General features: G+C 43.8%; 1 protein-coding gene across 1 annotated transcript; it reads right to left on the bottom strand.

Annotated features, from left to right (window-relative positions):
- Window positions 1–599: 599 nt before the first annotated feature.
- GGT7 (gamma-glutamyltransferase 7) lies at window positions 600–11,435 on the bottom strand. Its single transcript, XM_053453794.1, has 15 exons — window positions 11,173–11,435; window positions 7,904–8,130; window positions 7,007–7,158; window positions 5,360–5,477; window positions 5,207–5,274; window positions 4,987–5,060; window positions 4,547–4,740; window positions 4,307–4,394; window positions 4,056–4,183; window positions 3,296–3,384; window positions 2,591–2,743; window positions 2,375–2,492; window positions 1,381–1,518; window positions 1,128–1,227; window positions 600–843 (listed from the first exon to the last, which is right to left on the bottom strand). Exons 1-15 carry the CDS (start codon window positions 11,327–11,329, stop codon window positions 680–682), a joined length of 1,968 nt encoding a protein of 655 aa, XP_053309769.1. The 5' UTR covers window positions 11,330–11,435; the 3' UTR covers window positions 600–679.
- Between the last annotated feature and the right edge of the window lie 11,723 nt (window positions 11,436–23,158).

Below are 23,158 nucleotides of genomic sequence, written 5' to 3'. Positions count from 1 at the left end.
CTCATCTTATACCAACCGCCACTCATTCATTCTCTGTTTCTCATTCTCCCGTCTCGTTTTTTTATATGAACCATCAACGTCAAGCGAGCATTTAAATAAGACCATAAACCCTCCACTTCTCACTTGAATCTTTTCTCAAATATGGGTATTTTTTGGGGGAAAAATAATAATATTTTAATCAAAAAGGTATAACAATAATTTCCAGTATACTGTTACTCTCTCAAGCGCCATTAAGTGGGCAGTGCTTTACCAGGTTGCCTTTTCTTTACCCTTATTGTATATAGTGATAAATCAGATCCTAGTTATTATTCCTCCCCAATAAGTTATTACCCCTCTAATGTGTCAGCGAATTTGTTCAGACGGCCTTCATAATAGTGGTGGAGAAGAATTTGTAAGTAAATTGAATTCATTCAATTCTTGCGGAGATCGCTGCTTGATGGTATATCACTGTTAGATTTGAGTATAAGAGCATCGGTCACCCTACTTTGACCCTTTTAAATACTTCATGTGGCCCTCGTGGAGACTGATCCCCAAGAAAGTCACCATCATTAGTAAAGTTGAATCATGTGGGTGACTAGTCTGCATATATCATGTGTCCCTGCAAAAAAACCTTCATTATATTCAGGAAGAACCATTCCTCCATCGTCTCTTAATGAGGACAATTACAAGCTCGCGATGTTTATAAAATGGTGGCAGCTTCTGCGTCTTTGCTCCGAGGGTCCCTGATTCCAATAATGAGATCGTTGCTCCTCCGAGAGCCGTGGACCAGTGACAGGAACGGCGTCCTGCGCATCAGGTGGCCCCTGGACTCGAGTCCTTCTGTGACATTCTCCGGGAGGTCGCCTGATGAACACAACAAAATATCAGGTTTTTGGGTGATATTTAAAGGGATAGAGTTGGTAAACTGGGAATTTGGAACAACTATGGCAACAACTCTGTCTACACCTCTTAGATTAGCCTCCAAACTAGCAGAGGCGTAGTTATACAGAATACAGAGCAAAGAACCCTAAACAAGTTTGTCCTTCATAGGCATCCTGAGGTTCTGCGTCGAGATCTTGTCAATGGGTTTAGGAGAGAGGTGATACAAAATAACGGCACAACAAACTCAACAACAAAAAAGTTCTCACCATCCACTTGCAGGAGGTTTGACTGGAGATCGGGGTGCAGCCGCGGCTGGGACACGCTATCACTTAGGTTCTTGTTAAAGGACAGAACATTCAACAAAACCTAGAAGAAGACGGTTATTGGTCAAATAACACGACTGAGAAGGGTAAGAAGGACGACGGGAAGCGAGGGATGGTGTCTGGTAACGTGAAAGGCTGGTATCAAAGTGATGATCATTCAAAAACATGAAACCGTTCCACGTGTTTTCTGTCCTACCTGGGCAATCCCGGTGAGAGCTCGTTCTCCGTTTGACCCCCCGAGAGACAAGTATGTTCCGCAAAGGCCCTGAGCGGGACGCACAAGCGTGGGCAGAAGAAACGACAGGGGCCTCTTGCCTGGTTCAACGTTATTCCTCTGGTGGGGGAAAAAAAACATGATAAGTAATAAGTTATGATGCTGTAAGTCTGCTGGCCACCAAGAGGAGCGATCGGTGGGAAGCAGAAAGACCCCCGTTTGTTAGAAGGTGTGGAGTTGGGAAGAGGTTCCATCTTCTCATCTTTTATGAACATTCTCAGGATTGGATGAAATTATGAGGGGCAGAGCATGGGCAGCCGCATAATGATGGGAATCATACATAATGGGGCCATCATGGATGCAATATCTGGTCCTAGCCACCATGCTTGTTAAGGCAAACATATTTAATAAGGTGACCCACAAAAAGGTAAATTCCCCGAAGCTTTCCCTTTTGCAGAGGAAAAATTCTGTCTCTGTGTAAAGGGAAGGGCATTTTACATCAAAAAACGTAAAAAGAAAAACTAGATATTAATAACTAACAGCTAATAAGATCTGTATCTGAGCCATTGTTTTACAGGCCGTTCCATTTTGATAAAACGTTAACTGCGTTCTCGAGCGTGAAATAAACCTGATCTGCCATTTTCTTCTTTCCTGACTTAGTTTAAGTATTTAAATGTTTCTGTCATATCCCCCATCTGTCACGTCGTTCTTCCAGGCTATATACCTTAAGATCCTTTAACCTTTCTGGTACGTTTTATCCTGTAATCCATGAACCAGTTCAGTAGGCCTTCTCTGAACCTCTATATCCTTCTGGAGATACGGTCTCCAGGACTGTGATTTCGGTTCATCTTCAGGACACAACTTATTCCGGCAAGCCCCAGGTGCCAAACCAAGAGCCCCAATCTGACCAGGAAGAAACGACCCAAAGGAGACAAACAAGTGAAGTCCCGCTGTTTGCCCAAATCTAAAGACTTACAGGGCTGGAAGAAGACTGGTCGGCGCTTCTATTGGTCCAGAAGAAATCTAGAATCTGACTATTCAGGAGGATGCCAGACGGTGTCATAATCCCGCTTCCAAACGGCCGATTCAGGGAACTGTTCAGAAAGAGCGGAAGGAGGGAGGTTCTTTACTTTCTAGACAATGGAGATAATGAAGGACGTACGTTCCACCTGACACACCATCTGTTCCTCACCTGACCACCGCCACGATGAAATCATCCGGACCCACCACCAGAGCCTGACTCGCAGAAGGCCCGACGTCCATGGCGTAGCAGTGCATGTAATGCTGAGTGGGAGCCGCAGAGGATTCATTAATTTGCTGCCGAAGGAAACTGGTCTCAGACTTACTGAAAAAGGATAATTGAACATTTTTATTAGATATTTTACCAATATACACAAATAAAAGTTATATATATATATATATATATCACTGGGTATATAGTATTATATAATGTCAACAATATTCTTGGTGAGTTACGCAGGATTTTGTTTTCTTGCAAATAAGTTCACCCTATTCCGGAACTTTCTGGGAATTGATCACTGAAATCTGTATTGGTAAATAATGGCCGTTAGGGGGAGCAATTTCTCCTGTATTTAATTTATAATCCATTCCCAAACACACATTTCTTTACTTAATTTTAATGGAAACCGTAACCAGTCAGTAAATTGACCGGTTGCCACAAAAAAGGGGCCAGTAACAGTGGGTACATTATTATATGGGTTCATTAATTGTAATAAATGCAACAAAATGTGAAAAAACCCACAAATATAAGGAACCATCATCTTTATAAAATTAATATAATTAGTTTGTGGTACTAAGATCGGCAAGTAAAGTGTGTATATAAAATAAAGGTATAATATCTGTAAATAAATGATTAGGGCATCAGGTGTACCATCACCTCAGTAGCTCTTTTATGAAGCCGACCAAGCTTGGATCGTACGAGGGGTCCCCCAGGGTGCTGGCAGTAGCCAGAGCAATCTTCAGGGTCTGTTGAGAAGAGGAGAAGGTTGGCCACGGGGTAATGTAAAGCTGCATGTTTTGCCAGAATCGCTCCTATGATTATCACACAACAGATAAAACAATATCTATGGCTTTATAACACGCAGACGCCCTATGGTATGGTCCAGCAGGTGGTTGGCCTTCAATGCTTGCTCATCTCTCGTCGGTTCCTACAGGTTCTAGGCTCTGTGTGGCTTCTCCACCCTCTATGCAGAGCCGCTAGGTGCTGTATCTGTGCCCATCACCGTATATCCCTAGTGGTGCTAGTCTCTGGATTCTTGCTTATTCTCCGAGGAGCTGGCTGCTCTTCCTCGAGGTGACCATCAAAGTTCTGGACCTTGTTAATTGCGGGAGATCCTGTATTCCTATCTAGTCTGTTCATTTAGATTCAGGGCTCTGTGCTGTCCTGCCCATCCTGCGGTTCAATATCCCTTCTCGATTCCTATAGTTCTATGATAGTTCTTTGCCTCGACTCAAACCCTTATGTATTTGCATAGGTCAAATCCCGCAACTGACCAAGTTACAGACTTCAAATGTAGCCCGAGGTTCAAATACTATATAAATAAATATTACTTAAACTGGGGGATACCGTGGTCAAATATCTTTGTCGCCCATCATACCAGAAACCCAGTAGAGAAACAACAAGGTCCCAAACTCACCTCAGCAATCCAGTGCAAGGAGCTAGATCTGGGGGTGTGTTTGGTTAAATTTGCCCCATCCAGGATGTTGAGGGCAGTTATTAGAGCAGGACCTGCGTGTGGAGCAGGAGGGGCAAACACCAGATGACCTGTGGAAGTAGAACACCAGGATGATGCAAAATCTCTCTCTCCCAAAGTCTACAAATATACATCTAACCTTAAAAGGAGAAAAAAATTAAAAATGTCTATTTATAGAGATCTGGGGAGGATACCTTGATATATAGTTTGCACAGGCTTCTGTATGGAGACGCTATAGTTGCTTAAATCATCATCAATGAATACTCCACCGTACATGTTCACCTGCAGACAGAGGGATGGAACAATAAGAACCTTTAAGGTGTAGGGTCTTCTGTGTTAATAGAATGGTCTACGTTCTCTGCCCCGGAGTTGTTATTTTCCAGTTTCTTTAGAAGAACCGGTGTCATTTCCTCAAAGAAAATGGTCCTACCCACCTCGGCAACCATCTCCTCCGTCAGATTGCCCATATAGAAAGCCTCCACTCCTCTCGCTGCCACGTCGTCCAAAACTGCCGCCAGGTCAAGCCTTGTGGCAAACGTCCCTGCGGTCAGGGGCTGTCCGTATGGGAGGAACGCTTCTCGAAACGTGCTGGAGAGGTTTTGGTCTTTTACATCATTGATGGCCTTGGCTAAAATAACGAAGAACACAAATGAATAGATTTTCTTTTTAAACGAATTCCTTTTTTCCTTAAACTTTTGGTTAAATAAAAATTGGTGAGTTTCTATATCTTTATGGGTATATTTATTAATTTTAATGTCTTTCCTAAGTTAGACTGGTGAGTGTCTAGTATAGTAGAAAGAGGAAACGTAAACCTGCTTGGGAATGCTTATTAAAATAAGGACCTGTATTTCATCTGATTATAAATATTATTTACCTAAATCGTAGGTCACATTGAATCCACGACGGGCAATTTCAGCCACCTTGGTGATTATGTCTTGCCAGGGTAGCCTGTAACAAAGACAAACAGGACTTAATGAAATAACGAGGTGGAATAACCAGTACGAGCTTCCAGCTCTCTGATGGACGTGGAGTCATGAGTGATACCAGCATGCTGGTCACTATGGATTATCCCCATCCGTCTCCCAAATACTCACTTTCCATACATCTCATGAGCTTTGGCCAGACCCTTCAGCATCCCAGGAACCCCAACCAGAATCCCGGGCTGAAGGACACACAAAGAGGTGATCACGGGTCCAACAACTGAAATGTCTGGCATAACCACCCCCATTAAAGGAGGTCAACCATACCTTTTCTCTCCAGTACTGTCTCACCAGCTCTTCGTGGATTCCGGAGGGGGCAGTCTCTCGGAAATCAATCACATCTGTCACATTCCTTCTGATATCATGGATCAGCATCACTCCTCCTCTACGACAAACAAAAATCAGACGATATTATCATTATTATTTGTTTATATAGCGCCGTCGTATTCCGCAGAGCTGTAAAACGGCTAAACAGGACATAACATCACGATTGCGACTTGTAGAAACAAACGGGAAGAAGGGCCCAGCTCCAAAGAGCTTACAATAAACGTCCAAACCGGTTCTGGAAAGAATTATTTCATCGCGAAAAAGTTTGTCTTGTTCCTGATTTTTTGCCGGCGCCATTTAATTGTCATGTGACACAAAAGCAAGCACTGATAGGCTGTTGCCATAGAACGCTCAATAAATGTTGTTCTTTAGTAGACATTCTCTTGGGTTTTGTGCCTTTTAGGAGCTTTTATCACCTAAAACAGCTGCATCTTGTAATAATAGTTAATGCCAACCAAAAGATTTAGTGCTTCTATATAATTAGCTCTACCCATTAAGTCTGTGGATAAGGATTTGAAAGTTGAGATCCTTGTGTGTTAAATCTTCTTAAGTTTCCATTTAACTCATTTCACTAGTAGGTGAGAGTACGGCATAGAGATGTCTATTGTGCTACTGCTCAAAAATAACCCGTAACCAAATGTAAATTGGTCCAAAATCCTTGAAAAGTGATAATTATGAGTGTCTGCTGTACCCAAACACATTGGTGGCCCGGTGACCTGATGTGCCGATGTGGTTTTCAAACACTTTGGCGCTGGGCTGGGCTCAGGTGGAGAACAAGGACATTTCTCTGGGTCAGAAACAGAAGCTCAACTGGCCACCTAGAACACGGTACGGAGACGTATACATTGATTTGTCCAGAAGGCTCAACCATTAAACATTAGATGCCAAGTAAATACCGCAAGCGGCGCTGGCAGCTAAGAGGTTATTGGAAGGTTATCTGATACTTCAATGGCTTCATCACTCATGCCTTTGAAGTGTGTTTCTCAGCTAAAGGTCTATTGAAACCTCTCACAAGGTGACCTATTGTGTTGAAGAAAAAGAATCCAAAGCCAAAATACTAAAGCCTATAATGTAAAGGAGGGAATAGTAATCACAATAACATACACATATAGAGCGTGTTAATGTGTCATTCAGCACCGCGTGTAAGGAGATACATTGTATGTCCTGCCCGTTCCCCAACTAGTTGGAGTTATCATCGCTTCCAACTGTCTGAGCCGCCATATGTTGGGAGGGCCGTGATCTAAATCAAATGAAATTGTGATCTAAATAGATTGGATATGTTTCTTTTATGCCTTTTTTTTTGACTGGAAGCAGCACAGGATCCCACCCAGAATCCCTGGCCAGAAGAGATGGGAAAAGACCATCTTTGGGTCTGCCAACAGAAATAGTCATATTATTTAGTGATTTATATAGCACCATCATCTTCTGTAGCGCTGTACAATGAGATTTGGCATTACACCCAATAGTACATTATATACGACCACAAAACCTATAGCTGGCAGGAGGACCGGCCAGACATTCCCTCTTCAGTATAATCCAACCAACTCTCTTTACCTCTATGATGAACATTTCTGCCTCCGTACTTACCCTCCGATGCCAGACGTATGCGGATTAACAATCCCCAGGCACAGGGTGGTGGCAATGGCTGCATCCACCGAGCTACCTCTCTCCTCCAAAATCTCTATGCCCAAAGCGGTGCAACTGGAGGCGTCGCTCACCACTGCTCCCTGGTGGAAGATCTGTGAAGGGGCAACAAGAGTAATAATAATTAGGACCCAGTTGCCCAGTATGGACACAGTAGGAACCTGTACGGTCGGACACCAGCTTCCATAGAGAAGACCAGAAGGTGGCAGGTGGGGGCAGGGGACGGCTAGCACCTTCTGGCCCGTAGGACAGGTAAAACCAAGTCGCAAACATATGTATGCACACTTACACAAACTTACACATTCACACTAACACACATGCTTACACATACATACACTAACATACACTTACTCATATTCATTAATACACATTTACACACTCATGCTAACACACACTCCCTCTCACATCACTTCCACATCTACATTCATGCGCACACACTTCCACATCCATGCTAACACACAAACATTTACACATACACATCCATGCTAACACACAAACATACATATGTATACTCACTTACACAAACCTACACACTCTAACACACAGACAAGTTCACACATTGCCAGTCCGACCTGGAGCGACCCGGTCAAGTGGGCAACTAAAGGGGCTTTTTTTCTCTAAAATGCTTAAAGTAACAATTGTTCAAACTTTACTTTTAATATATGTAAGGCTTACAGCTTGCGCTTCAGCTAGCCAATAAAGATGTCGTCTTTACCCAATCGGCTCTTAATTAGGGAAAAAAACCCACAATGGAGAAATTCCATTTATTTACACATTAATGTATACGATCACACAAAATACAGTTAAGCTTTGCAATCTCCTGCCGCGGCGTTCTCTTACCTGAGGATCCCCGAAATAGATTTGCATGACGAGCGCGATGGTGACCCCCATGGCAAACGTGATACAAGCTGTGATGATGACGGTGAGACCATCCTGGCGGCAGATGCAATCTGACGTGAAGGGGTCTTTGACGGTCTCTCTGAGGGGGGAAGCGTCCTGACTCCCCATTTCAGAAGACGAGGAGGGAAGCCGCTGGAGCCGGGCAGACTTGAGGAAGGCGTCTGGGTCTGCGGGAAGAGTAGAAGGACAGCAGATGGTTAAACGTTCCTCCTCACCTGTCCTGAAAGCGCTATGTGAATACACGACGCGTCTGGGAGCGATCTGTGGCAAACATGGAAGACCTGAGTCTATAAACCCCGCAAACGCACAGCTCGGAACTTTCCTCTCCTGAAGTCACCTCTGTTCCCAAAACCAGAAAACCGAGACAAGCAAAGGTCCTCAGCAGCTATATCACATTCCCTCCGTAATCCCCGGGGTTAACCCATTCAATGACTCTATACGCAGAGCGGTGTATCTGTATTATACGGGGAGCAGCGTGTATCTGTATTATACACGGAGCGGCGTGTATCTGTATTATACGCGGAGCGGTGTGTGTCTGTATTATACGCGGAGCGGCGTGTATCTGTATTATACGCAGAGCGGCGTGTATCTGTATTATACGCAGAGCGGCGTGTATCTGTATTATACGCAGGGCGGTGTATCTGTATTATACACAGAGTGGTGTGTATCTGTATTATACGCGGAGCAGCGTGTATCTGTATTATACGCGGAGCGGTGTATCTGTATTATACGCAGAGCGGCATGTATCTGTATTATACGCGGAGCGGCGTGTATCTGTATTATACGCGGAGCGGCGTGTATCTGTATTATACGGGGAGCGGCGTGTATCTGTATTGTACGCAGAGCGGCGTGTATCTGTATTATACGCGGAGCGGCGTGGATCTGTATTATACGCAGAGCGGTGTATCTGTATTATACACAGAGCGGCGTGTATCTGTATTATACGCGGAGCGGCGTGTATCTGTATTATACGCAGAGCGGTGTATCTGTATTATACGCAGAGCGGCGTGTATCTGTATTATACGCAGAGCGGCGTGTATCTGTATAATACGGAGAGCGGCGTGTATCTGTATTATACGCGGAACGGCATGTATCTGTATTATACGCAGAGCGGTATATCTGTATTATACGCAGAGCGGTGTGTGTCTGTATTATACGCAGAGCGGTATATCTGTATTATACACAGAGCGGTGTGTGTCTGTATTATACGCAGAGCGGTGACTCAGTATTATACACGGAGCGGTGTGTGTCAGTATTATACACGGAGCGGCGTGTATCTGTATTATACGCGGAGCGGCGTGTATCTGTATTATACGCGGAACGGCATGTATCTGTATTATACGCAGAGCGGCGTGTATCTGTATTATACGCAGAGCGGCGTGTATCTGTATTATACGCGGAACGGCATGTATCTGTATTATACGCAGAGCGGCGTGTATCTGTATTATACGCGGAGCGGCGTGTATCTGTATTATACGCAGAGCGGCGTGTATCTGTATTATACGCGGAGCGGCGTGTATCTGTATTATACGCAGAGCGGCGTGTATCTGTATTATACACAGAGCGGTGTGTGTCTGTATTATACGCAGAGCGGTGACTCAGTATTATACACAGAGCGGTGTGTGTCTGTACTATACGCAGAGCGGTGTGTATCTGTATTATACGCAGGGCGGTGTATCTGTATTATACGCAGAGCGGTGTGTGTCTATATTATACGCGGAGCGGCGTGTATCTGTATTATACGCGGAGCGGCGTGTATCTGTATTATACGCAGAGCGGCGTGTATCTGTATTATACGCAGAGCGGTGTGTGTCTATATTATACGCGGAGCGGCGTGTATCTGTATTATACGCAGAGCGGTGTGTGTCTGTATTATACGCGGAGCGGTGTATCTGTATTATACGCAGAGCGGTGTATCTGTATTATACGCAGAGCGGCGTGTATCTGTATTATACGCAGGGCGGTGTATCTGTATTATACGCAGAGCGGTGTATCTGTATCATACGCAGAGCGGTGTATCTGTATTATACGCAGAGCGGTGTATCTGTATCATACGCAGAGCGGTGTATCTGTATTATACGCAGAGCGGTGTATCTGTATTATACGCAGAGCGGCGTGCGTCTGTATATTATGACTGTACATTCCATTCATTCCAGTGTATTTTATGTAGTAATAAAAGAATATAGCGGGGCTGGCAGGGCAGACACGAGGATGTTGGCACGGGCTGCGGGTTCTGTGGTGACGCAGTCGGGACAGAGATGTACAGATAGGGCACATAGTCAGAAAGTCAGCACCAGGCAAGTGCAGCGGATTAGTAGAGCGTCACCCTCTATGCCCGGCTCCAGGTTAAGGTAAGACTGCTGTGATTCCCCCTTATTGGGTATTAGATCAGCGCCCCCCGCAGGAGGCCGGACTCCTACACGCTATCTTTGGGATAAACTGAAGCCATTAATAATCACTCTCAGGCAGCAACATCCAGCTAGAGACAGAATCTGCCGTCCGATCAGACCCAGTCGGCCCCATCTAGCCTTACATTCAGGATAGCTTTATGCCGATCCCGGAGGCTGAGAGTGATGTGAGCAGTAGTCCAAGGAAAGACGCAGGCAGGCTATGTGTTGATAGCTGACAGATGAATGCATGTTATTTATATTACATGCGTGATGCGTAAAGACACAGAAAGTGGAACATACGATGTGAAGTGGTACACGGCTACCTATATAATAACTAGTACATGCAGAAGAGGACTGCTCCGCGGGACAGGGAGAGAGAACTGATAACATGAGAGTTGGTACATGGGATGGACAGACAGATTCCCCGGTACATGGGATGGACAGATAGATGATCTGGTACGTGGGATGGGCAGACAGATGCCCTGACACAGGGACGGACAGACAGACGCCCTGACACAGGGACGGACAGACAGACGCCCTGACACAGGGATGGACAGACAGATGCCCTGACACAGGGACGGACAGACAGACGCCCTGACACAGGGACGGACAGACAGACGCCCTGACACAGGGATGGACAGACAGACGCCCTGACACAGGGATGGACAGACAGATGCCCTGACACAGGGATGGACAGACAGACGCCCTGACACAGGGATGGGTGATAATGCGCGGCTGGCCGCACACCATTCCCTTGCCAGGTATGCACCAGCCCGGCTGACACCTTGCTGTATGATGCCCCCTTGCCCCTTGCATTACCCGAGTCATGCTCCCCCAGGAAGGTGTCCTCCTCCCCGACACGCGGCCCGGGCTCCCCCCCGGCCTCCTCCTCGGGTAGACGGGGGAAGCTGGTTATACTCATATAATCCACCGGGGAGTACGAGCCCAACGAGCGTCCCGGGGCCTGCTCCGCCATCTTCGCCGGCCCCTGACGTCACGAACACAGTAGTATATAGACACAGGGGTGGTGGGGGTGACGTCACGAGAGAGGGAAAAGGTCTGGTGCTGTTCGCTAAACCCTCTTCTTTAGGGATGCATGTGACGTCATGCGCCGAGGGTTCAGAGCGAGTGTTCGCCCATTGGCTGCCTGCGTCGCCATGGTTACATCAGAAATGTGGGACACGGCGTAAGAGCACCAGTGCGGTCGGTGGGACTGACTGACTGCGCCAACGAACCGGGACTGAGGGCGAAATCAGGGCATTCACCTCAAATGTACCTCCGTGGTGCCTGCCATGATGCCCCTCTTTTCTAGAAGCCCAGAATGTTTGTTGGGTGTGAGGGGATCAAAGGGTTCCACAGCCCCAATAATGTGTATAAAATATATATATATATATATATATATATATATATATATATATATATATATATATATATATAGTAATGATGTGTATATAATATATATATGTATATAGTAATGATGTGTATATAAACAGCAGATATTTGTTTATAAACTAAATTGTGTAAATAAAAAACATCATTTTTTTTCTAAGTGGCCTTTTTCAATTACATAAATAGCTATAAATTAGTCAGAAAGTAAAAAAAGAAGAGTCTTGGTACAGAATTGCCCCTTAACTGTCTGTAACTGCACCCCCTAAAACAATTGCCCCCTTTCCGACCACCTGTTACCCTCCCGTACATAACCAATAAAGCGGCTCGTTCAGATAAAATCACTGACTGTGCCGGATGTGTCGCGGTGGTCCTGGCACTTTTAAGTCCAGCCGCCGGCTTGTGACCTAGGTGCAGCCGGCGGCCGGACATGCACGGCCCCCCTACTCTCTTGTGTATAGGGTGACAATAGCCTGGCTTTAAACCTCTATCCAAACACCTTGAATATATTCCTTGAAGCATGAACTGAAGAGCTTACAGTCACTTTTGGTGGTTCTTTTATATATATGAGTCGGGGGTATAGCTTTAGGGACTTAAGGGTTAAGTGACCCTCAACCCCAGTAGATAACCAGACTTTAACATTGTCTCCTGTCCAGCCCTAATCACATGGGGTGAGGGCGATAAGCAGCTATGGGGACCCCAAAAATGTTTGGGCCACATCCAGAGAGAATACAGAGATTTAAATGTTCTTGTATGCTGGTGGTCCGACTACATACAATGTTCTTCGGATGAACGAAGAAGAGTCCACCGAGGTCCTAGAGGGACTATCTCTTTTTTTATGTCGGTTCCAAAAAAGTTATCACCGTCGACTATTCTTGGACCGATATGGCTTATGTGCATTCCCCTTAGAGAGTGTATATGTGTGTGTGCGTGTGTGCGTGTGTGTGTGTTTGTACGCACATACATGTTGCACACACCACAAATATGTGTCCTGTTCTCCAACCCATGTTAATTATATGCTGATCGCCTGGCTTCGATGCAGAGTAATTATGTGCAGGTGATGCAAGGGGCTGAATTCCTCTGGGACGTGACGTCCGTGCGCGGCCGTAAATATGTGTCTCAAATATACGGGCGCAAAGTCACGGCAGGAGGATGAGCTCAGACCGGATCCGACAGGAAACCGGAACGTGAACTAAACTCACAAAGTGGATGGGCCGAACGGGCCTTATCAAACATAATACCAGTGTTATTATTATTTATCATTTTATATAGCGCCATCATATTCCGTAGCGCTGTACAATGGGTGGACAGGACAAAACAAGCAGTATATAACGTCATAATTTGAGAAACAACGGGTGAGGAGGGCCCTGCCCACAGGAGCTTACAATCTAGTGGATTCCGACAACAGAATGTGTTTATTAATTGTGGAAACAGTAGGCTTTTTTGAGGTGGCGGTAGAAAAAACTGCAAAAAAGCTTTTCTTGACTGCAACTCCCATGATGCTGAGCCAGCAATAATAGGAAAAGCAGCTGGTAACTATAGATTGGGCTTTGGAGGGGGCGACAATAAGTCTTCTGTACAAACCCTAACTTCTGGTGATCTACAATATTATTCAGCAGCCATATTGCTGGCTGAGCTTCATGGGAGTTGTAGTTATACACTGGGGCTGTGGTGGCCGACACAACACACTAACCCCCATGATACACAGTCAGCCATTACTGGCTGGAAACCATAGCAACTGTAGACCGGGGTAGTCGTGGTCCAATCTTTACCACCCCAGCTGGTGCCGCGTGTGTTAAAAAATGTATACTTTGCCGAAATCATTCTAAGCGGCTACGTTTTCACTCTAATTATTATTAAAAAGGGAAGTGGAATGGTGTTTACGGATTGCTGAGGACCTCACCCTTCACTAACTATTTATTCCAACGGGCTGTGAATCCAGCGCTAATTATACGATAACGCGGCGAAGCGTAGCATGCAAGAGTCATGTCTGGGAAAAAAACAAAAACTATAAAAGAGTGGAAGAGACGATCAAAACAACCCTCAACCTGGCAGATGTCTTCCCGCATAGCAGGGCCGGCAACCTTCAGCGTGGCGGTCAAGCCCTAGCCAAATGACGGCAACCCAAGCATATTTCACAGAAAAAGAAAAAAAAATTCACTGAAAACTAACCAAAGCACATTCACGGAAAGGAACAACCAGGGGGAGGAAAAAGGACAGAGTGGTTTTGGTACCAAAGAGTGACCGTCCCACCTAAAAGAAAGTATACTTGTAGAATGTAACATCAAATTATTTAATATTCTTTTATATACTAAATGTTGTGCATTGTAAGTGTACGGCAGACCTGTTTAGGAGATCCCTCTTTGGGATCCAAATCCCTTTTTCCTCCCCTGATGCCGCTCTTTTCTAGGAGATCAGAATGTCTGAGGGGATCAAAAGGTTCTACAGCCAGAAAATTCTTCTGAGCGAATAGCTATGAATAGGTCACAATGTCATATAAAAAGTCCTGTGTCCTACAAGTGCCCTCTTTGGCCATTTTAAATGTTTGGGGGAGTGGGGGGGTTAAAAAGTCGACTGTTACCTGAACTGGTGTGAAATGAAATGGTAGGTATAGAAAACGCACGTTTATTACGATAGAGATCCTTTTAGGAAGCCCCGTGGCTAGTACCACCTGTGGGTGGTAGCCGGATTGATAATCAACGTCAACTTGGCTTCCAAAGGGCGGACCTGACAGGTTACTGTGTGTCATTCCTCCAGAATAAATTCTGAGGACAATGACACACACACACACACAGTGACACCCGGGGAGCAGCATCAGCAGGTACGGCTCCAAGAGCAAAAGAGCCAAGGGGCAACTAATAGTAAGCGGGTATACGGGAGACTCATGGGCTATCTGAATAAATGTAGACTAATGTAATCATGGGGACAGATGGACAGGGCAAACATTGTGAGTATCTGAAATTAAGATACATTTACATGTTAAATTGTTGAACTTTTGGTGGTTCTAAACTAATTATGAACGTTTTTGTGCATTGAAGCGTGAGGGCGGACTACTTAAATATTTATTTTTTGATGATTTAACGTTTAGTATATATTTTGACCCCTATTGTCTTTTTACAATGACCAATGTCTGGAAGCAAATGTTGCCCATTGTCCTGGTGTTCATAACTCTTGATGGTGTAGCTGGGTTGGTGGGGACAAAGGCAGAAGAACTGTCTTCTCTAGGCTCGTTGGGCATGGATGTCCACATGTGGACTACCCCTTGGATCAGAGGGTGAGTCCCTTGGGTATTCCACAAAATGCACATACAAGAGAGGCTCAACTTGGAGTAACTGACAAGAAGCTTGCCCTACAGTAATTCTGTGACCAGGGGCTTCTCAACTCTTTCTCTCTTTTGCCATCACACAGAAAATAACTCTAGAAGGACATCAGACTAACCCCACTTACAAGACAGCCTAAATGTAATGAACATGGCCCATCCTCACTAGAGCTAGACTTGTGCTCAGTTGTGTTTTGTGTAATAATAATAACTCATGTCTACTTTTAGGTGTCAAATTGTCATGATGGGTTCCACGCCGAAATCTAGGAGACCATTTATAGTTCTCAAAGACTTTACAGCTGGAAGACACAAAGTTATCTCGGGTTCCATGGGAGTCTTCCTGGACAGCGAGCAGACCCGCGGACGCATCTTGGATCTACCACACCGTCCAGAGGTAGCACTGAGGAAGAACATCGTACGTGCCATTGGAAAGAGAGACTCTGCCTTTCTGTATGGCATCGCCATACCACAGCGTCGACTTAATCTCCTCACCAACGAGAAGCTGTTTCTGGCCGTGTGTGGCTTGCAGATCAGTGATGTGGTCAGGGTACGGTGTCAAGGCTATGCTTCTGTTGGTGTGGTGGCTGTCATATGGGAGCTTTCTGGGAAATCTGGATTGTCTGAACTCAACAAGCTACTGATTGAGGTCGAATTGCTGGTGAGTAGAAATGCAGAAAAATGACATTATGTACACTTACGTACAATGTCCAATAATAAACATTGCATTGTTAAAGTTCCATCCTTAATCCTTCTGGAACGCAAACGTGTTCCTCACAATTTGCAACCTTTTTCCAACGCGTAGGCTTTCAATGTGGTTGGCCGATTCTGGTAGTGAAGGATCCACCGGTGGTCATTTCTGAAACTTTTATATAATCTGGAATCTCTAGGATCAGTTCAGTACTTTTCTAAGCGACCCACTTTTCCTCTGGAGACATTTCAGCTCATACAAGAACCCATGCTGGTTCCATCAGACGTTCTCCACAACTATTACCACACACCCAGACTCTAGTCCACCACAAACCCACCCTACATGATAACATACTCCATACACAAAGTCATCCTGAATGCCATACACTTATTGTAGGCTTCCCTCTCGACTTTTTTTCATTGTTTTTGCAAGTTTCAGATCTTCCAAACTGTAGACTGCGCAGCCACCTACACGTAGACAGTGCTGGCTGGTCAAAGAAAGCAGCCCATAACGGCAAACGTGCACGCTGCTTTCTCGGGCTAAGAAATGTCACTAAAGATGTAAAATATAATTTTAGTTTTTATGTAAGTTGGCACCAGCAGGAAATGGAAAGTTCTATACTGCTCAAGTCTTTAAGGTAAATAGGATTACAACATTTTTTTAATGATAGATTTACTTTAAGAAGCGCATAAACTGATCATTATGTTATATATCTGTTTACCTGTTCGCGGAGCTATATCCGTCATAAGGAGAATTGACATACCTGTCATTTGCCCCAGATCCCTTAAACAGTTCGAGGTTTTAACCTGCTCTACCAGTATCCTAAGATTTAGGAGTGTACGGAGGTGTGCAGAATTCTGAAATCATTGGGTCGTCAAATCTTTAGTGTAATCGGGGGAAAAAAATGGCGGCTTTTTGGGAAAATAAGAGAAAAATATGGTGGGCGCTATTGGTTTACCCAGCACCGTAGTATGAGATGAGCTAAGAATAATGAACAAAAAAAATAAGACAGGCCGGTAGGGTTATGGTACGTAAAGAAGAATTCTGCTTTAAGTTGGTAACAATGGCACAGCCATCTTGTACATTGTCTTCTTTGCTCGTTTTATACCAGCCTTTCTCCAGCGGCATCTCGCCCGTTCACCACTTTCCAGCTCTGTGTCACTTTGGGACCGGTTTGTAGATTAAGGTCCCGCTGACATTGTTGAGCGTTACTCTAAAAATGTGATCTTCCGATGCTTTAACTCTGACCGTTAAATGTTAAATTTTTATGCAAATATATCGTTTTTTGAAGAAGCGGGATAATGGAATGATATATTCCTCCCAACTGGCCCACTTTGCACAGTCCTGGTTTTGCATCTCGCTGAGCTCTACCCCTATCCTGCCTTTCGGGACAGAAGTAGAGCTCGGCAGATAGAGTGGGTGTCTGGGACCCCGGAGAATGTATACTGCACTTGCACAGAATTGTGCACACGCACAGTAGCACTGCCAGTTTGAGCGACACTCTATCTCCATACCTGGAAACTTGCGGGACGCGGCCAGGACTGCACACTGACGTCAGCTGACGGTCCCGCTGGTGTCGGTGGGCGGTCCCGCCGACGTCTGCTGGAAACACCCCTAATTCCAGGGAAAATGGGTGGTGAGCGGGGCGTGTCAAGACGCCGCTCCCGCGACCCAGAGGATTCGGGTCTTGACCCGGAGAACCGGAGAAGTGGTGCTTCACCCGCCAATCTCCGGAAAATTCCCAGGTATGTCTATCTCCAAAACTCCAGCCCTGGGTGTCCCGATTCGCTGGGGGTAGAAGTTGGGATATATTTTTAACCAGTCCATTGACCAACACGGGAACATTTAAGAACCCTTTTAAGTTTCCATGGCAACAACCAATTGGTACCTGCATTTGTTTCACATGACAATTAGACATTCCCTGGGAAATTAGGTATGAGGCAACATTTGAGATGATTAAATCATTCGTTCTGGGAAGGGCTTGGCCATTCCACCTAGCGTGTCTAATGCTACATTATTTATAAAAGTGTTACATTAAGTAGGGTAGGTGGAACAGCACCTCTAAAGAGATTTCCACAAAAATAGCCACCTACTCGATTCTAAAGCGTTCTGCCCATGCCATTGGCTCGCTTGTCGGCTATATGTTGGTAATTGTCTAAATTTGTCTACTTTGTCAACTTGTGTCCATGACGCGATGGTTGAGTAGCAGATCTTTGAGTCCATCGATAACAGTCTGCTGTTGATCATTCATAGGACGGGGAGTGCAGCAGCGATGGTACCCACCTTTTAAAGGTCAATGCAGGAGAGATCTTGGCAGTGAGCTCTAGCGTACAACACCACCCATGTTACAGGGAACTGGGGCCCGGCTCGGACGAGAAAGGTAAGCTATGAGCCTGCGTTTAAAAATTCAAGAAGAATTAGTTGGAAGAACAGGAGGCGATACCCAGAGACGTCAGGAAATGTATGATATGTATCTTCTCCCAGCAGGGTCATTACAGGTTAAACATCACGCTATCACAGCCCAAGCTCTTCTAATAACAGGATCGCTGGCAATCGTGATGCAATTCTGCAATGGAATTCGCGTCAACCGAGACAATCCCATCGTCTTTTGAGACTCCGTCATGTCATTCCATTGTGATCCCATCTAGCCTAATGTTTAGTTTTGCATGGAAGTTAAATTACATGTGTCGGAGGGATAATTAACATTCACTTGCTTGTTTACAACACTTCAGATTGCCAAATACTTAATACAAGTAAGGAACAAAAGGGATTCGTTCAATCTGTTTGTGATTACATATTCTCTTTTTATGGAAACACAGGGTTCTTATTTATGGATACATTCTCGGAAATAAGAAACGTAGGTACAAGTAGGGAGAAGAGGCCAACAGAGGTGTTCCTAGGTGGTGGCCTAGGATACAGAAGCCCATGTTGGGGAAGATGATGAGGTGGGGGCCATGGTTAGAAAACCTTATAAATAGGATGACCTTTAGGCTGTCAACCCCTTAACAACCCATCGCAAAAACTCTAACAAACGTCTTTATGAAGATCATAACCCGTCAGGAGATATTCTGGTGGTCTTGGTAGACCAAGGTATGGTTTTAGTGGCTCACCTTTTCATGAGTGGAATGGAAGTGGAGAAAGGATTGTCAAAGATGTTGGCAGACAGGACTATAGATTTTAAACCACTTGGGAAATCTGATATCTGTTTGGTGTTTTACGTTAACTAGTTGTCTTTTTACTTGTCTTCTGTTTCGCTCTAGATATTCACAGTGTTCTTGATGATGTGGACCTTCCTCCAATGAGTGAGTGTGATGTTCACGAGAAGATGATTGGTTTGAGGAAAGGAATACAAGGGCATCACAATTCATGCTACTTGGATACCACACTTTTTAGGCAAGTTTGTGAAAATTCACTGTACCCCCCGAAAAATCCTTTTCTCTTACTACAATGGCCTGAGTTTACTCCATCTCTGATTATATGGAGCACAATTAAATATGGATGCATATGAAGATTCTGATCTATAAAAGTGTCTAGTTAAGTTCCGACAACATGATATACATTTGTTTTATGATTAAAAATATTCAGGGACATTTTGAGGTTTTTACAAACAATATAACAAATGTTTCCTTTGTGCAGCCTGTTTGCCTTTTCCGCGGTTCTGGATCACATCTTACATTCTCCAGAGGTTTGTGATGCCAAAGTGCAGCGGGTTCTGAGGCAAGACATTGTGAATCCACTGAGAAGGTACGTGTACACCAAAGACGATGGACATGGTATCGGAAACTTCAGCTTGGACTTCTCAGTCAACCTCAGATGGAAAGAGACCTTTTTTCCATCACTTATACTGGGATAATACCTGGTTGAGGAAAAATTAAAGCTACGGTCCAGTTACAAGAGACCTTTTCTACTCGTTGACCTAGTGGTAGCTCTCCAGCTGTTGATGAACTCATCTGTGTTGGGTTTGCAATACAGCCAAAATACCAACTAAGTTATAGTTTAACACCTACCGGAGACCTATGGAGGACACTTCTGAGAGTTCATTGGACGTCTGGTGCAATATACCCCCCAGTCTTACAAAGAGTTATAAAATATTCTAAGTTCTTGGAATAGATTAACTTCCACATCTTTATCTGTTGGGAAGAACTCATCCAAACAAATAACACATTTATCTGACATCTATATAGCATTCCCTGTAGTTATTGCATATGTTTTGTGGCACATGATATTTGACTGGATTATCGTCCCTAACGATTTCTACCAATAAGAGTGACTCAATGGGTCACCCTTGTCCGGTGCCAAATTCTACATCCCAATGTCTCCTGTTGCCCTTTACAGAAATGGATTTGTCCAAGCCGAGAACGTCATGAAGCTCCGAAAGTTGCTTCGCTGCGATACATTTGTAACAGAGGAGAAAGGTTTGTCCTTAATATTACCTTTTCCAAAAAATGTTATCAACAATGCCGGCAACAGCACTTCACCCCTTGGAATTCCATAACCCTACAGAAAAAAAAAATATTATTATTAATATAGCTAAAATAGGTTTTGTAAGCGCTTCCGCAAGACCGCATTAGATTAAGGCACAGCATCATGGTTAATAAACTTCCAAATTAAATTAACCCCTTGTGTTGACATCAGAATTAAGGTAAACGGGAACAAAAATGCACAGGTTTATGAAATTAATGTAGGATTTTCTGTTATAGACCCTGAAGAGTTTTTAAGTGCCTTATTGCATGAAGTTCTAGCTGTGGAACCTCTACTCAAAATCAGGTAAGTTGAAATAATTAAAAAAATAGTAGAGAGTAGCTGGTGATTTGTTATTTAAGATACTGAACATGTAACATACAACGGGAAGAAGTATCTAAACAGGGAAATGAAGTCAATAAGAACCCTGGGCGATATTGTTAGAAGTACATGAACTTAATGATATAGATCTTTCTCATTAATAAGAGTGCAGATGATGTTAATCTCTCTTTCTCTCTCTTTATGTTGTAGATGTAATAATAAGACCCAGGAAAGCAACATCTATCAGATTATTGTAGAGAAGGATGCGGCCTTGAAAGTGCCCTCAGTTCAGACCTTGATGGAGAGATCTTTCCGGTTCTATGATGACCTGAAGTTTGATAAGGTGAGGCCACCGTCCAAAGAAAAATCAGCCCTCGCTCATATGTAGTACCGAAACGTCACCTTACTTATACTTGTGTATATAGTCTAGAACAAGGGGTAGTCAACAGAACCCCCGATAATTCTCTCAAACCATTTGGTTGGTCAAAGAAAGCTTGGGAATGATGGAAGTTGCAACTCAACATCTCCTAAAGGGCTACTTGTTGTCTAACTTTTTCCTTGAGGAGTTCTTTGTGTCGTGTTGTCGTGTCATGGAGCCTCGCTGATCCCGTCCCAATTCCTTATAGGTCCCTTCCTGCCTCATCCTCCAGATGCCGAGATTTGGGAAGAAGTTTAAGATGTTCCCTTTCATCATTCCGTCTTTGGAACTGGACATCACCAACATGCTCTATACAAGTAATTACAGACATAAAGCTAACTTCAGTATAGGAATATTTCATATCATAAATACGGATCTTACAGATTTTACTTTGTATTTAGAAAAGCGTGAACTGAATAAATGATTTCTTTCATCTATAAGAATAACCAACACCTACTTCATTACGGCAAACCTAAGTTTTAAGCAAATAAATCTCGGCAGATCCGTCATTTTATTCTTTGCCAACATAACATATAGAACAGCAACTTTTTGGAAGTCTTTTCAGGTTCTATGGCAACAACCAATCAGTGCCTGCGTTTGTGTCACATGACAATTAAGTGTTCCCAGCAAAAGTTATACACAACGCATAAGTTCACACAAAGAATTACTGGGAGACTTTTGGACATTTAACTGGCAATAACGTTTCCAGTGCTGCATTTAGTTATAAAAATTTTAAAGATATTAATATTTATTTTTGATATTTATCAGTTGCTAAATTAGGCAGTATAGGTGGAACACAACCTTTAATCTAATAACTGCCATGCTCCTATGTTTGCCGATAGGAAGCAGAGTTTGCTGCGTCTGCCTGGGGGTTGCGGAATATGAATGTACTCAGTGCCTTGCAGATCCTCTTACCACAGATGGGCATGTTCGCCAGTTTTGCCAACAATGTGAAAAACAGGTAAGCAGAGGGTCCGATTACATTCTAGATCATTCCTGTTCCCAATTCTAACACCTGTATACATTTTAATTATTTTTTGTGTTTTTATTTAACTATTAATATAAAAAAATAATAATAATGAACATCATAATAATAATAAAAATAGTAATAATAATAATCTAAAAATAATAAAGAATATAAAAAACTGTTATTTTTTTGTTTGGTGTGGGAGCTGCCATATAACGACCACGGCGCCATTAAAATTGATGAGTGTGAAGAACTGCACGGAAAGCATTACTAAGCAGCAGAACGCAGAAATATAATTAAACATTACCGGTATTCTTACATTATATTTAAGAATGAATTGATCCAGAGGAAGGCAAAGAAAACCCACAGAGAAACTCTGGTCAATTACATGTCATAAGGGAAATAAAATCTTTCCTGTAAGAAAGTACGGCCGTGCTCGGCAGAGCTTACAGTATCTGCCCTATTATCCTGTGCAAGGTTTTGTGGCAATTTATTAGAAGTTGCTATAGAGTGCAATCTGGTATCCAAAACTCAAGTGAGTTAGAGCTAAAGTACATACTGTGAGGCCTGGTGATCCATAACTAGTGGGAAGTCACTGGGTTCTTAGTCCTGTTCTATATCAACAGGAATGGTTGGAACCCGTTGGAGAAAAAGAATGTTGCTCGATGATGTGAACAAAAAGCACATGTAAATGACCTACTTTGATCTTTTATCCCAAGATCTACCAGCACTGTTGTGTTGTGATGATCCATAAAATATGGTAAGCAGAGCTCATGGCTGACTTCCAAGCTTTTCTCTCTTCTTGTGTCCAAAGGTCCATTCTCAGAAGCAATTAAATAACCACAGCCCAAGGAGATTGGAGATACAGAATGATTGTTCACTCCAACAGCAAAAACTGGAGCTGCTGGCTGTCCTCTGCATCAATACCAGTCATTTCATTTCATTTGTTAAGTACGGACCAGCGAAAAACTCCTGGGTGTTTTTCGACAGCATGGCAGGAAAAATAGGTACGATATCTCAATTATATCTCTCCGATAGTTTAACAAAGTTCACCGAGCTCACAAAAACACCTTTTGAGGTGCACAAAGTAACTCATAACTTATGTTTCTACATAGGAAGTGAGATCGGGACAAATGTCCCAGTAGTCCGATCTTGCCCTCAACTGGGAGACTACCTGTCGATGTCTGAAGAGCAGTTCCGCCACGTAGACTTCAGTAAGATGGATTCCCTATGTAAAAGATTCTT

Source organism: Spea bombifrons, chromosome 13 (genome assembly GCF_027358695.1).
Source record: "Spea bombifrons isolate aSpeBom1 chromosome 13, aSpeBom1.2.pri, whole genome shotgun sequence".
NCBI lineage: Eukaryota > Metazoa > Chordata > Amphibia > Anura > Pelobatidae > Spea > Spea bombifrons.
The sequence above is the reverse complement of the archived record's forward strand: the minus strand, read 5'-3'. Positions and strand labels throughout refer to the sequence as shown.